The following is a 13,260-nucleotide window of genomic DNA, read 5'->3' as shown; positions in this document are numbered from 1 at the left end:
CATTTGGAAGACTAGGATGTCGTTTTTGCTCGATGAACATGGTTTGAAGACCTATGCAGAGAATGTTGTGGTAGACCCTATTGATCAGCAACAGCGAGAGAAATTCATGAAGGAAATGGCCAAGGCAAAGTGGATGATTTTGGATGGAGTTCGAGATCATATAGTCTTACACATAGCTGGCAAGAACACTCCCAAAGAGATGTGGGATGCTTTGGCAGGGTTATATCAAAATCCTTCCGAGCAACGGAAGAAGTTTCTAAAGGAGAAGCTACGGAACATCATGATACATAAAGGTGAAGGCATTGATCTCTTTCTCACCAGAATTCAAGAAATTCAGGATCAACTTGTAGCCGTAGGAAAAATGCCTCAAGATATAGAGCTTGTGTGTTTGGCATTGAACAATGTCTCTGAGGATTGGGAAATATCTGTCCAAGGCATTCTAGGACGAGATACATTACCAAGGTGGGACAGGATGTGGTCAGACCTGCAGTAGGAGGAGATGAGGCGAGCACTAGTGAAGACCTCCATCAAAGGTAGTAGCGGCAAGGGATCGAAAGGTGTGAAGGAGGAAGATAATGTGGCCCTTGCATCAAAGGGTCCCAGTTAGGAACAAGGTTCACAGGGGGAGAAAATGAAAAAGAAGGATCTATCTAAGATTAAGTGCTTCAGGTGTGTTGAGTTTGGCCACTACAATACCCAATGTCCTCAGAGGAAGAAGGACAAACAACTTGTCCTCCAGGCTGGAGGAAGATTTTGCTATGTTTGTAGCTATACCTCCAAGGGTGAGGTGGGGCGATATGGAGCTATAGTCCTAGAGTTGCGCAGATTTGGGTAGGGTCCATTGAGGTAAGCATCAGATGGTGGTTCCTCATGGATCATTACCTTGCTACAGGGGCCCACAACATTCAGTGGCAGTACGATCAGTGTTAGTTGATGCAGTTAGTTTCAGAGTGACAGTTGCAGTGTTGGGTTGTGTTATATTCTTTCCACGACTAGCCCCAGTAGTGAAGCCAGGGGGGTTAGAGGGGGGGTGGCCAGCCCCCCTCTACGGGGTCCGGGGCAACGCCTCAAGACTTTTTTTTTTGGACCCTATATTAGGTGGGTGGACCTACCTATGGTTTTGTGCATGGATTTCGCACATGGTATTGGGTGCGTTTTCGGTCCATGGTATTTTCATTTTGTAGATTCGGTCAAGGGAACTATGGTTATGTTCTAATCCAAGCTTAATGGATTGAGGTATATGGATGCTTCGACATGTATATATATGTATTGTAACATTGAAAGGAACATAATGAAAAATCATTATGGTAGTCCCGGTTTTGGGATCCAGGGGAAAATCTCTGTGTATATTTGTTTTATGTGTTATGCTTTTGCCATTGTTTATTTTCTGTTTTTAGAATTCGTATGCAGCGCATTTCTGTACGGGGTTAAAACCTACATTTGGTATCAAAGCCGTTTTGGCTTCAAGGGGACGCCTTTGCTGCTAAGGGGTTTTGCTCGGGCCTGTGGAAGGCCCTGTTTAGTGGGAGATCTGCGGGATCGATTCTTGTGGTGAAAGAACATTGTGAGCAGTGGAAAGATAGAGATCGAGGAATTTAATGGTCAGAGTTTTGAGTTGTGGAAACTCAAGATGGAGGATCTGTTGGTGGATAAAGATCAGTGGATCGCATTAGATCCGGGTACTAAACCAACGACAATGTCTGATGAAGACTGGAAGAAGTTGGATCGGAAGGCAAAAAGCACAATACGATTATGTGTCTTAGATTCAGTATCGCTGAATGTATCAGGGGAAGCTACAGTGAAGGCTTTGTGGGACAAATTAGGGACTTTGTACCAATCTAAGTCTCTGGTGAATAAACTGTTCCTACGGAAAACGCTGTATAACTTGAGGATGAAAGATGGAGACTCGGTGACAGAGCATCTAAATGCATTTAATACTGTGGTTAGCCAGTTTTTATCTGTTGATATTAAAATTTCAGATGAAGATAAGTGCATCAGTTTGTTGTGTTCTCTACTAGATTCGTGGGATAGTCTGGTTGTTGCAATAGGTAGCAATGCAACTTCCTTGTAGTTTGATGAAATAGTCTCATCCTTGCTCATGGAGGAGATGAGACGAAAAATATGGAGATCCAGAATGCTGATGCCTTGTCTGTACGAGGATGGTCCCAGAACAGAAACAAAAATAAGTCCTCGAGTGGGAGATTTAAATCTAGAGGAGATCTAAATCTCCAGGAAAACCTGTAAAGGTGTGCTGGAAATGCGGAAAGGAAGGGCACTACAAAAGGGACTGTAAATCTAAAGCTCCTGAGAAAGGAAAGGGATCTGATGATGCTCCTTCTGTAGAGGCGAAAACCACCTCAGATGAAGGTGGGGATGTGTACTTAGCTTCTTCTTCAAGTACACATGTAGATCATGAGGCATGGTTGATTGACTCAGGTGCATCCTTTCACTTCACTCCCCATAGAGAGTGGTTTTGTGAGTATGAGAAATATGATGGTGGTGATGTCTTCTTAGGGGATGACAGGAAGGCTAGAATCATTGGTTATGGAAAAGTCAAGTTGAAGTTGCAAGGTGGAAGGATTAGAACACTTCCGGGTGTTCTGCATATTCCTGCATTAGCTAGAAATTTGATTTCTGTAAGCAAGCTGGATGATGCAGGTGTAAAAACAGTGTTCGAGAAAGATACCTACAAGATGGTTCGGGGAGCACTGGTATTGATGTGGGGAGTTCGGATTGGAACTCTGTACAAACTGCAAGGTAGCACTGTTATTGATGGGTGCAATAGTTCTGTGGTTCCTGAAAGTGGAGCAGAAAATCTAGTGGTCTTTGGAGAAAAGACCATGCTATGGTATCAAAGGCTTGGACATATTGGAGAGAAGGGCCTTCGAATACTTCATGGTAAAGGTATGATAAAAGGTATGTCTAATAGCTCTCTGGATTTTGATTGCTGTGAAAATTGTGTATATGGGAAGTAGAATCGAGTGAGTTTCCCCTCTGGTGGTAAGAGGGCGAAACATATATTAGAGTTTGTGCACAGTGATGTGTTTGGCCCTGTGTCGCTTCCATCACTATGGTGGTTCCTCATGGATCATTACCTTGTTACAGGGGCCCACAACATTCAGTGCAATACGATCAATGTCAGTTGATGCAGTTCATTCCAGAGTGACAGTTGCAGGCTAGTTGCAGTCAGATACTGAGGAGCACAGAGTAGTGTTGATAGCGGAGCAGGAGGCTCAATTGGAGAGTCAGCGACAACGCAAATTTCTCAGTGGACATGGCAAAGGCTAGTAGCAGTCAAATGCTCAGGAGACAGTGGTAGCACAAAGACACAGAGGATTCAGTGTTTCAGATGCTGCTTCTCAGTTGCAGGAGTTGCAGTAGCAACAACAACAACTGAGAGGGAGTTGCAGTGCACATGTAGAGTTGACAACAATACAGGATGTACAATGTAGTGTCAACAACAACACAAATGCAGTTGTTTGGTTGAGCTATAGTCAGTGGTAGATGAATTAGAGTTAGCTAGTGGTTGGTGGAAAGTGGCAGACAACTACAGTTGTCAGACATTAGCAGCGTGGTTGGAGGATGTTGCAGAGATAGGGTGTTGTGACAATTGTGCAACTCTAGTTTGAGAGAACGTCTTCCTTGCTAAGAGGGAGTGGTAGTTTTTGTAGAATCAGATGGTGTTCTAGTCTCGAAAGTTTTTGTAGAGGCTAAAACATAGGAATTCTCCAAAACCCAAAAATCGTTTTGGAAATTTCACCTAGAGATGGTTCAATTAAATTAATCGACCATTATTAAAAATTTCCCAAGTTTAACTTAGGAAAAGTGGTTAATTAATAGGAATTAATTGAGAAAGGTGTGAATCATCTAGAAACTCACACAGATCAACTTGGAGATGATCTCAATCATCGATTAAATTTTAATCATGGTCGTTGGAGTTCCAACTGGAGATTATAAGAAGAGGTCGATGGGTAGATGGAGAACACATCAATGCAGATACTTAGTCATCTGGGCAATTCGATTTTGCAGTGCAAGTGATAGAGTAGCAAAATTGAGCCAGCGATTGAGTAGTAGGTGGTACAGGGGCAACACAACAATATTCCATAGGAAGTTTTCCTGGTCTGGAGAGTCAGAAAGAGGAGGCCGAAATTTATCTCTTGGAGGCCATGTAGGGGTAGCGTAGAGCCTCAATATAACAATTCGATTTAGCTGAGGAGAAGCTCATTTTTAGTTTTAGAGGTTGGGAAGATTTTCCAGTGCCGAGAGACAGTTTCCCAGTCAGCAGCTGGCTGGATTGCTAGATTGGTAGTAGTTTTAGGCTGAGCGTGAGAGGGTCTGCGTTAGGGTGACACAGGGTCTATGTAGAGTAGGTTGGACAACTTGCTTTTCAGAGGCAGTTAGGTGTCGAGATTGTTCAGAGAGGGTAAAATCCCTCAGTATATTTTTGCCAGTGTTTCTCTTGGGTAGAATCGCCAGTTTGACGACATTTTATTGTACTTAGAATTTCTGTTGCATAATAATAATATAAACCCTCAGCTGCTGCAACTGGTTTTCCCACATTGGGTTTTTTTGGGGACAATTGTCCAAAAATAATGGTGTCATAATTTTTGTGTGTGCTAGCATTTTTTAGTTTCCAACATTTTATTTCCGCAGCGTAATTTTTATTTTGTGGAGAAATTGCAGTGTGATTAATTTTTCTACGGGGTTAAAACCTACATTTGGTATAAGAGTTGTTTTGGCTTCAAGGGGACGCCTCTGCTGCTGAGGAGTTTTGCTCGGGCCTGTGGTAGACCTTGTTCAGTGGGAGATCTGCGAGATCGATTCTTGTGGTGAAAGAAGATGGCGAGCAGTGGAAAGATAGAGATCGAGAAATTTAATGGTCAGAGTTTTGAGTTGTGGAAACTCAAGATGGAGGATTTGTTGGTGGATAAAGATTAGTGGATCGTAGTAGATCCGGGTACTAAACCAATGACAATGTTTGATGAAGATTGGAAGAAGTTGGAACAGAAGGCAAAGAGCACAATATGATTGTGTGTTTCAGATTCAATAGTTGAATGTATCAGGGGAAGCTACGGCGAAGGCTTTGTGGGACAAGTTAGGGACTTTGTACCAATCTAAGTCTCTGGTGAATAAACTGTTCCTACGGAAAAAGCTGTATAACCTGAGGATGAAAGATGGAGACTCGGTGATAAAGCATCTGAATGCATTTAATATTGTGGTGAGCCAGTTATTATCTGTTGATATTAAAATTTCAGATGAAGATAACTGCATCAATTTGTTGTGTTATCTACCAGATTTGTGGGATAGTTTGGTTGTTGCAATAGGTAGCAATGCAACTGCCTTGCAATTTGATGAAATAGTCTCATCTTTGCTGATGGAGGATATGAGACGGAAAAATATGGAGAGCCAGAATGGTGATGCCTTGTCTGTACGAGGACAGTCCCAGAACAGAAACAAAAATAAGTTCTCGAATGGGAGATAGAAATCTAAAGGGAGATCTAAATCTCCAGGAAAACCTGTAAAGGTGTGTTGGAAATGCGGAAAGGAAGGACACTACAAAAGGGAGTGTAAATCTAAAGCTCCTGAGAAAGGAAAGGGATTTGATGATGCTCCTTCTACGGACGCAAAAACCACCTCAGATGAAGGTGGGGATGTGTACTTGGCTTCTTCTTCATGTACACATGTAGATCATGAAGCATGGTTGATTGAATCAGGTGCATCCTTTCATTTCACTCCCCATAGAGAGTGGTTCTACGAGTATGAGAAATATGATGGTGGTGATGTCTTCTTAGGGGATGATAGGAATGCTAGAATCATTGGTCGCGGAGAAGTCAATTTGAAGTTGCAAGGTGGAAGGATTAAAACACTTTCGGGGGTTCTGTATATTCTTGCATTAGCCAGAAATCTGATTTCTGTAAGCAAGCTGGATGATGCAGTTGTAAAAACAATGTTTGAGAAAGATACCTGCAAGATGGCTAGGGGAGCACTAGTATTGATGCAGCGAGTTCGGATTGGAACTCTGTACAAGCTGCAAGGTAGCACTGTTATTGATGGGTGCAACAATTATGTGGTTCCTGAAAGTGGAGCAGAAAATCTAGTGGTCTCTGGAGAAAAGACCATGCTATGGCATCAAAGGCTTGGACATATTGGAGAGAAGGGCCTTCAAATATTTCATGGTAAAGATATGGTAGAAGGTATGTCTGATAGCTCTCTGGATTTTGATTTCTGTGAAAATTGTGTATATGGGAAGCAAAATCTAGTGAGTTTTCCCTATGGTGGTAAGAGGGCGAAACATATATTAGAGCTTGTGCATAGTGATGTGTTTGGACCTGTGTCGGTTCCATCACTGTGGTTGTTCCTAATGGATCATTACCTTGCTACCAGGGCCCACAACATTCAGTGGCAGTACGATCAATGTCAGTTGATGCAGTTAGTTCCAAAGTGGCAGTCGCAGGTAGTTGCAGTGAGATACTGAGGAGCACAAAGCAGTGTTGATAGCGGAGCAGGAGGTTTAGTAGTAGAGTTGGCGACAACACAAATTTCTCAGTGGACATTGTAGAGGCTAGTAGCAGTCAAATGCTCAGGAGATAGTTGCAACACAAAGACACAGAGGATTCAGTGTTTTGGATGCTTCTCAGTTGCAGGAGTTGCAGTAGCAACAACAACAATTGAGAGGGAGTTGCAGTGCAGATGTAGAGTTGACATCAATACAAGATGTACTATGTAGTGTCAACAACAACACAGATGCAGTTGTTTGGTTGAACTATAGTTAGTGGCAGATGAATCAAAGTTAGCCAGTGGTTGGTGGACAGTGGTAGACAACTACAGTTGTTAGACATCAGCAACGTGGTTGGAGGATGTTGCGAGACAAGGTGTTGTGACAGTTGTGCAACACTAGTTGGAGAGAACGCCTTCCTCGCTAAGAGGGAGTGGTAGTTTTTGTAGCATCAAATGGTGTTCTAGTCTTGAAACTTTGTGGAGAGGCTAAAACATAGGAATTCTCTAAAACCCAAAAATCATTTCTGGAAATTCCACATAGAGATGGTTCAATTAAATTAATCGACCATTGTTAAAAATTTCCCAAGTCTAACTTAGGAAAAGTGGTTAATTAATAGGAATTAATTGAGAAAGGTGTGAATCATGTAGAAATTCGCACGGATCGATTTGGAGATGATCTCAACATCGATTAAGTTTTAATCATGGTCATTGGAGTCCCAACTGGAGATTATAAGAAGAGGTTGATGGGTGGATGGAGAACACACCAATGCAAATACTTAGTGATATGGGCAGTTCGATTTTGCAGTGCAAGTGATTCAGTAGCAAGATTGAGCCAGCGATTGAGTAGCAGGTGGCAGAGGGGCAACACAACATTATTCCATAGGAAGTTTTCTTGTCCCTGAGAGTCAGAAAGAGGAGGCCAAAATTAATCTCTTGGACGCTGTGCAGGGGTAGTGCAGAGCCTCAATATAACAGTTTGATTTAGCTGAGGAGAAGCTCGTTTTCAGTTCTAGAGGCTGGGAAGATTTTCCAGAGTGCCAGAGAGACAGTTTCCCAGTCAGCAGCTCGCTGGATTGCTAGATTGGTAGCAGTTCTAGGCTAAGCGTGAGAGGGTTTGCGCTAGGGTGACACAGGGTCTATGTAGAGTAGGTTGGACAGCTTGCTTTTCAGAGGTAGTCAGGTGTCAGGATTGTTCAGAGAGAGGGTAAAATCCCTCAGTATATTTTTGCCAGTGTTTCTCTTGGGTAGAATCCCCAGTTTGATGACATTTTATTGTACTCAAAATTTCTGCTGCATAATAATAATATAAGCCTCGGCTGCTGCAACCGGTTTTCCCACATTGGGTTTTTTTGGGGACAGTTGTCCAAAAATAATGGTATCATAATTTTTGTGTGCTAGCATTTTTCAGTTTCCAACATTTTATTTCCACAGCGTAATTTTTATTTTGTGAAGAAATTGCAGTGTGATTAATTCAATATTAATCAGAAAATTAATAAACTGAATAATCAATTAGGAGAATTAATTCCAGTTGTTGCATTTCAAGGAATTATCACAGACCAACTCATCATGAACTTGTAAGATCCTTGTGAGATAAGATGCTACGATATCTGATCTGTACACTTGGTGCCCCTAAGTTTCTCCCTTAGCACTATCCTCATATTCTGGTTGTTACTCATATAATTTTGTCAAAGTCTCGTAGATGTCCCTGGCAGTCTTCTTTCTAAAAAGATGAGGGATCACATGATCCACCATGTCATCTAGAATAATCCTTTTGGCTTCATATTCTTTTGGTTATGTGTGGCCAGTTGTGCAACATCAATAGGAGGGATGAGTTGTTGATTTGCAAACTGCCAAATCATCCATCAATACCAATGCTATTCTATCCTTCCAAGGACTGTAGTTGGATGCACCCTCCAATAGGTCTTCAAATCTTAGTTCAGTTGCAGCCATCCTTCCAACTTCCAAAACAAATACTCAACCAAGAAAAATATTACTGCTGACTTATTTTGTAAACCTGTGACAAATTGATCTTCCGCTCCAGAGTTCATTGTTTTGATCTAAATTCCAAGCAATTTATTTTATGCCCAATAAATTTATTCACCCAAGTAAATTATTTTCTGAAAATACTGCCAAATAAAAATGCATTGGTATTTAACTTGTAAAAATATTTGCAAGCCAAAACACAAGTCAAAATCAATCACAAACACAACATAATTTTTTATTTATTTTAGCTCTTCAATTTTCCAATACCAGATCTGATTTAAATTCCAAGCAATTTATTTTATGCCCAAAAAATTTATTCACCCAAGTAAATTATTTTCTGAAAATATTGCCAAATAAAAATGCATTGGTATTTAACTTGTAAAAATATTTGCAAGCAAAAACACAAGTCAAAATCAATCACAAACACAACATAATTTTTTATTTATTTTAGCTCTTCAATTTATCATTCATTAAATTGCTCAAGAAAAATAAAGTCTCCTTTAACAAAGAAAATGACCCTCAAAGAAATGCAGAAGTTAAATAACAAATTGAAGCTTGGAAATCTTGCCCCCCTAAAATTTTCGTCCCTCTGAAAATTCGTCCTCTTAGAAATTTTTAGCCCTTGAGAAAATCAGCTTCTCTAACTTGCAATTCGGCCTCCTCTCTCCTAGCTCTCTATGGCTTGTGCATTGGAAGAATAACTCTACCTTCACCTAGGCTGTACAACTCCTTGTGCAGTCTTCCAAGCTGAGTTTTGGCTTCCCTGCAAATTCGGTTTCCCCTCTCCAATTTTTCGACCCCTTCAGAATTCTCTCACCGGAATTTCTTTGCTGCAACTTTTCATTCTCTTTCACTCTCCACTTGAAAAAATTGCTTTTTCAATGAATCAATGTGCCTTTCTCCTCTGTTAAGATTTTTTTTTATAATATTATTGAGCCAAAACCCTGACCCTCAATTTCCAAAGTGATAGACATAGATTAAATCGTGACCCACTTAGATCAATAATAGAGATTAAACCGGATTCACTAGAATGAGTAAATCACTTTTCTTTAACCCAATAGGCAATGTTAGAGGTATCTATGTAGTCAGCCGCTTGTAGGAAGCTCCTTTTTGTATACTTGACAGAACAATATATTCTATCATTCTATTTCTCGTTAAAATCTCTTTAGGAAATTCTCCTTGTGAAGTAGGCAGACTATAGGAACACGCCTCCTACAGTTTTTGGCTTCTTGGAGCTTGTTTTCTTTACCCTTCGAAAGTTACTCCCATGATAGATCATGGAAAACCCTTATTTTCAGTAGAAGGGAATTGTTAAAAGAGAAGGAAGCTAACCAGGATAATGCGTTAGCTTGAACTCTTTACACAAGAAGAATGGCAGGGGAACAGGAATTGAGAGAGACTAAGTTTGTTTTATATCTGTTGTATAATTATAAGGAGAGTACCCATATATGTGATAAACTGGGAGAAGCCCAGCACTGAAGAGTGGTAGTTGGCAGATACATTAAGAAGGTGCCTGGCAGATATACCAATTCAGCTTTTAATTTCTTACCTAAGAGAACTTAAACCGAGTATGTACTCTTAACACTCCCTTTAAGTGAAGCTAAGCGGAGTTTAAAAAAAATGTTAATTCTTAAAAATGAATTAGCTAGGGCGGCATCCATCTTGACTGTTCTGGCTAGATAAATGACACCACTTGCTTATTTAATGCGTCATTGCATGGCATCAGGTCAAAGAGGAAGCAGAGTCATTGGCATTACTGTTTGAAAACGCAGGAGCTTTTAAGGTGAAGCGTAAAGGTGGAAAGGGAAAACTAATATTTGGCTCGTGAGTCTCTTTACTGCACCTTTCTATTTTTATCATATAGTTTTGTTCTTTAAACGTAACTCTTTTGCCATTATATGGATAATTTCTGTTATTGTGACAGGAATAGTTGTGAGGTTTTAGATATATCATTTTGCAGATAGAAGCAGGGCGTTAATAATGTTTTCCTTACCGTGTGTCAGAGTCACTGCACAAGACCTTTCCGATATAATAAAGGCGCAGCTACAGAGGTGAGTATACTGAATTTGGTGGGTTTTTATCAAATCTGCGTCTTTGTCATTGTGATGAAGTTTCTGTAACAAGATTACTTTGTGATGTCCAACAGGGATATAGATAAGCGACTTATCACTATTCCCGAGATCCGTGAAGTTGGCACCTACGTTGCAGAGATTAAGTTACACCCAGAAGTTACAGCTCTTGTGCGGATAAATGTGACAGCTAATTGATAAAATGGTTGTTTACTGGGAAGGTTACAGTCCTGTACTTTTAATAAAACCTGCCAGATTTTTTGGGATACGGGAACGTAAGGCTTGCACTTACATTCTTCCGAGTACCGTGCTGGATGGCTGGATTAGTGGCGTTAATTTCCAACAAAGAAACTTTGCTCATCCGAGTTCAAGTGTAGTTGAAATTTTTTTTCCCAAACAATTTCAGAAGTCCAAATTTTATGATATTTGGTGTCATGTCATAAGAAAATGATACTCGGGTTCCGTTCTTTCAAAGGGCAAAAGGATCACTTAGGGAAAAACTATGATGTTTAACTTCAATTTCTATATTGATTGAACCTACCTTATCAGAAATGAAATCGTGGTGAATATTGCTGTGAACACTTTAAGGTGTTTTGTTTTCAAAATTCCAATCAATTCATTGGCCAAAATCCACATTCTTGGAATATTAGGGTTCCATCATTCAAAAGATGCTTTGGCACAGGTACATGGTGGCCAAAATCCACATTCTTGGAATATTTGGGTTCTATCATTCAAAGGGTGCTTGGGCACAGTTACATTAATGATTGAAACGAGTACCAAATGTTTATGTTTAGTAGGTCAGGTCAATCAGTTTAGTGCGATTCCTTATTTATAACACCATAATACCCACTCTATTCTTTGGTGACAAATAATATCCATTGTATTCTCATTGTATTTATTATGTTTTGGACAGTAAAGTTAAAAAGGTCATTCAGAATACGCCCGTCCTCCCAGAAGGTGACTTTAGTATTGTACTTTTGGCAAGCTAGGGATATGCAAGAGCAAGAGCAAGTAGCTTGTGGCACAAACCATCATGCCATAAGAATAAGAATGTCAAACGAACTTCAAAACCAAAAGCTATATATCAATGTTATCATAACGGAATTGGTGAACGAACTGGAAAACCCTCTGAATCGGGGACCGGTAAAAAAAATCAGACCAAACAATTGGTTGATGGAAAACACATAAAATATTCAAATTTGAAAGGAAAACATATTCATGTACATTCATATGAATCCAAATCATTTATGCACAAATAAACAACAGTTTTCATTTATATAGCATGTAAGAGTGCACATGACCAAAATAGCATCAAGTTCAATCAGTGTTTGGACTGAAAATATATCAACAAATATGCTCTAGATGACCTCTAGCATCCCAAAAAAATCATTCTATAACAAATGCCTACTTATCATCAAAATCATTGCTTATATTGAGATTTTCGTCATCAATATTGCCATCTAAGCATTAAAATAAGATAGAAAAAATGTAGCATGTCGAGTCGAGATTTTGTTTGAGTGATAATTACATTTTTAGTAGGGTCGTGATAGAGGAGTTCGACAACCAATGACACTAACATCAAGGTACATAGAGGGCTTGGTGCTCTTGATTAAATACTAGTTCCATACCCACGTACATCACCAAATCTGATGGAAACATTGCAATCACTCTAATCCTGAAATCACCTTAATCCTGAATCCTGAAAAACTGTTAAGTTTGTTGGATTTTAAGTGAGATCAAATTTGTACTTTATCCATATGAAATCCAATGAAGTTGGAACCACTTTCAAACATCTTGAGTCATTTCATGGTAATGTTAAAAATTTAAGTAGAAGGATGAAAATGAAAGATAAAGGGGAGTGTCACTTTTACTTTAGAATTTAACATTACCATGAATTGCATATCAATACTAGGGCCATAACTTGAACATTAGGTTGTCCCACTCACAAATTCTTGTTATTTCTTAAAAAAATTGTGTTTCAAACATTTTTGATCAACTTATATGGAACTGACTGGTTCAACATTGAATCGACCATTTCCGGTTCTGAACCTCGCACTGGACTGATTTGGTCTCCGGACCGGACCGGTTTGGTCCCCAAACCGGTTGGTTCCAGTGCAGTTTAACATTGTATATATATATATATATATATATATATATATCACACATTAGCCAATCACCGATGAGCAAAAGAGAGCTTTATTCAATTTTTCAAGGAGTTTAGCATTTAAAACTCTTCGAAAAAAAATGAAATATTAAGATTATATATATATATCAAAAAATGGTGGAAAAGTTTACATAAAAAAAATCATGATTAAAAATAAAAATAGAAAATACAATTAAAGAAAAATAACGAACTCTTTTTTTAGAAAAGAAAAAATAAATATCAATTACAAAGAAATAAAAACATTTGCTAATACTAGAGAATACACATAAAAATGATTTGTCTTATTTGTAAAGATAATTGTGAAAACAATTAAGAATATTTTTTTTAGTTACAAATTTGGAAAAATTAGAAATTAGAAAAGAACCCCTCTTTCTTGAGTCAAAATGTGCTCTTTTGTCACTCAAAGTGTGGTTGGTCGATTGCTCTTTGAGTAGCCAAGGGTGGAGTAGAGGGGTGGAACTACAACCCCCGTGCCATATTCAAAGTGGCCACTTTGGATGTGACCATGAAAGATTGGGGTGACCTTGCCTCTTGCTCAAAAGAGTG

At 39.4% G+C, this 13,260-nt stretch overlaps 1 protein-coding gene across 1 annotated transcript in view; it reads left to right on the top strand.

Moving 5' to 3' along the window:
• The window catches only part of RPL9 (ribosomal protein L9), a 110,785-nt gene extending 99,654 nt beyond the window's left edge, over positions 1 to 11,131 (top strand). The window contains exons 5-7 of the mRNA XM_089411272.1: positions 10,208 to 10,305; positions 10,485 to 10,532; positions 10,628 to 11,131. Of these exons, the coding sequence (XP_089267398.1) occupies positions 10,208 to 10,305; positions 10,485 to 10,532; positions 10,628 to 10,748 (267 nt within the window). The 3' untranslated portion in view covers positions 10,749 to 11,131. The remainder of the gene's footprint in view (positions 1 to 10,207; positions 10,306 to 10,484; positions 10,533 to 10,627) is intronic.
• The last annotated feature ends 2,129 nt before the right edge of the window (positions 11,132 to 13,260 follow it).

The sequence above is a fragment of the Pinus tabuliformis genome, chromosome 3_1 (assembly GCF_031772625.1).
Source record: "Pinus tabuliformis cultivar Carrire ecotype Pingquan chromosome 3_1, CPIR1, whole genome shotgun sequence".
Taxonomy (NCBI): Eukaryota; Viridiplantae; Streptophyta; class Pinopsida; order Pinales; family Pinaceae; genus Pinus; species Pinus tabuliformis.
The sequence above is the reverse complement of the archived record's forward strand: the minus strand, read 5'-3'. Positions and strand labels throughout refer to the sequence as shown.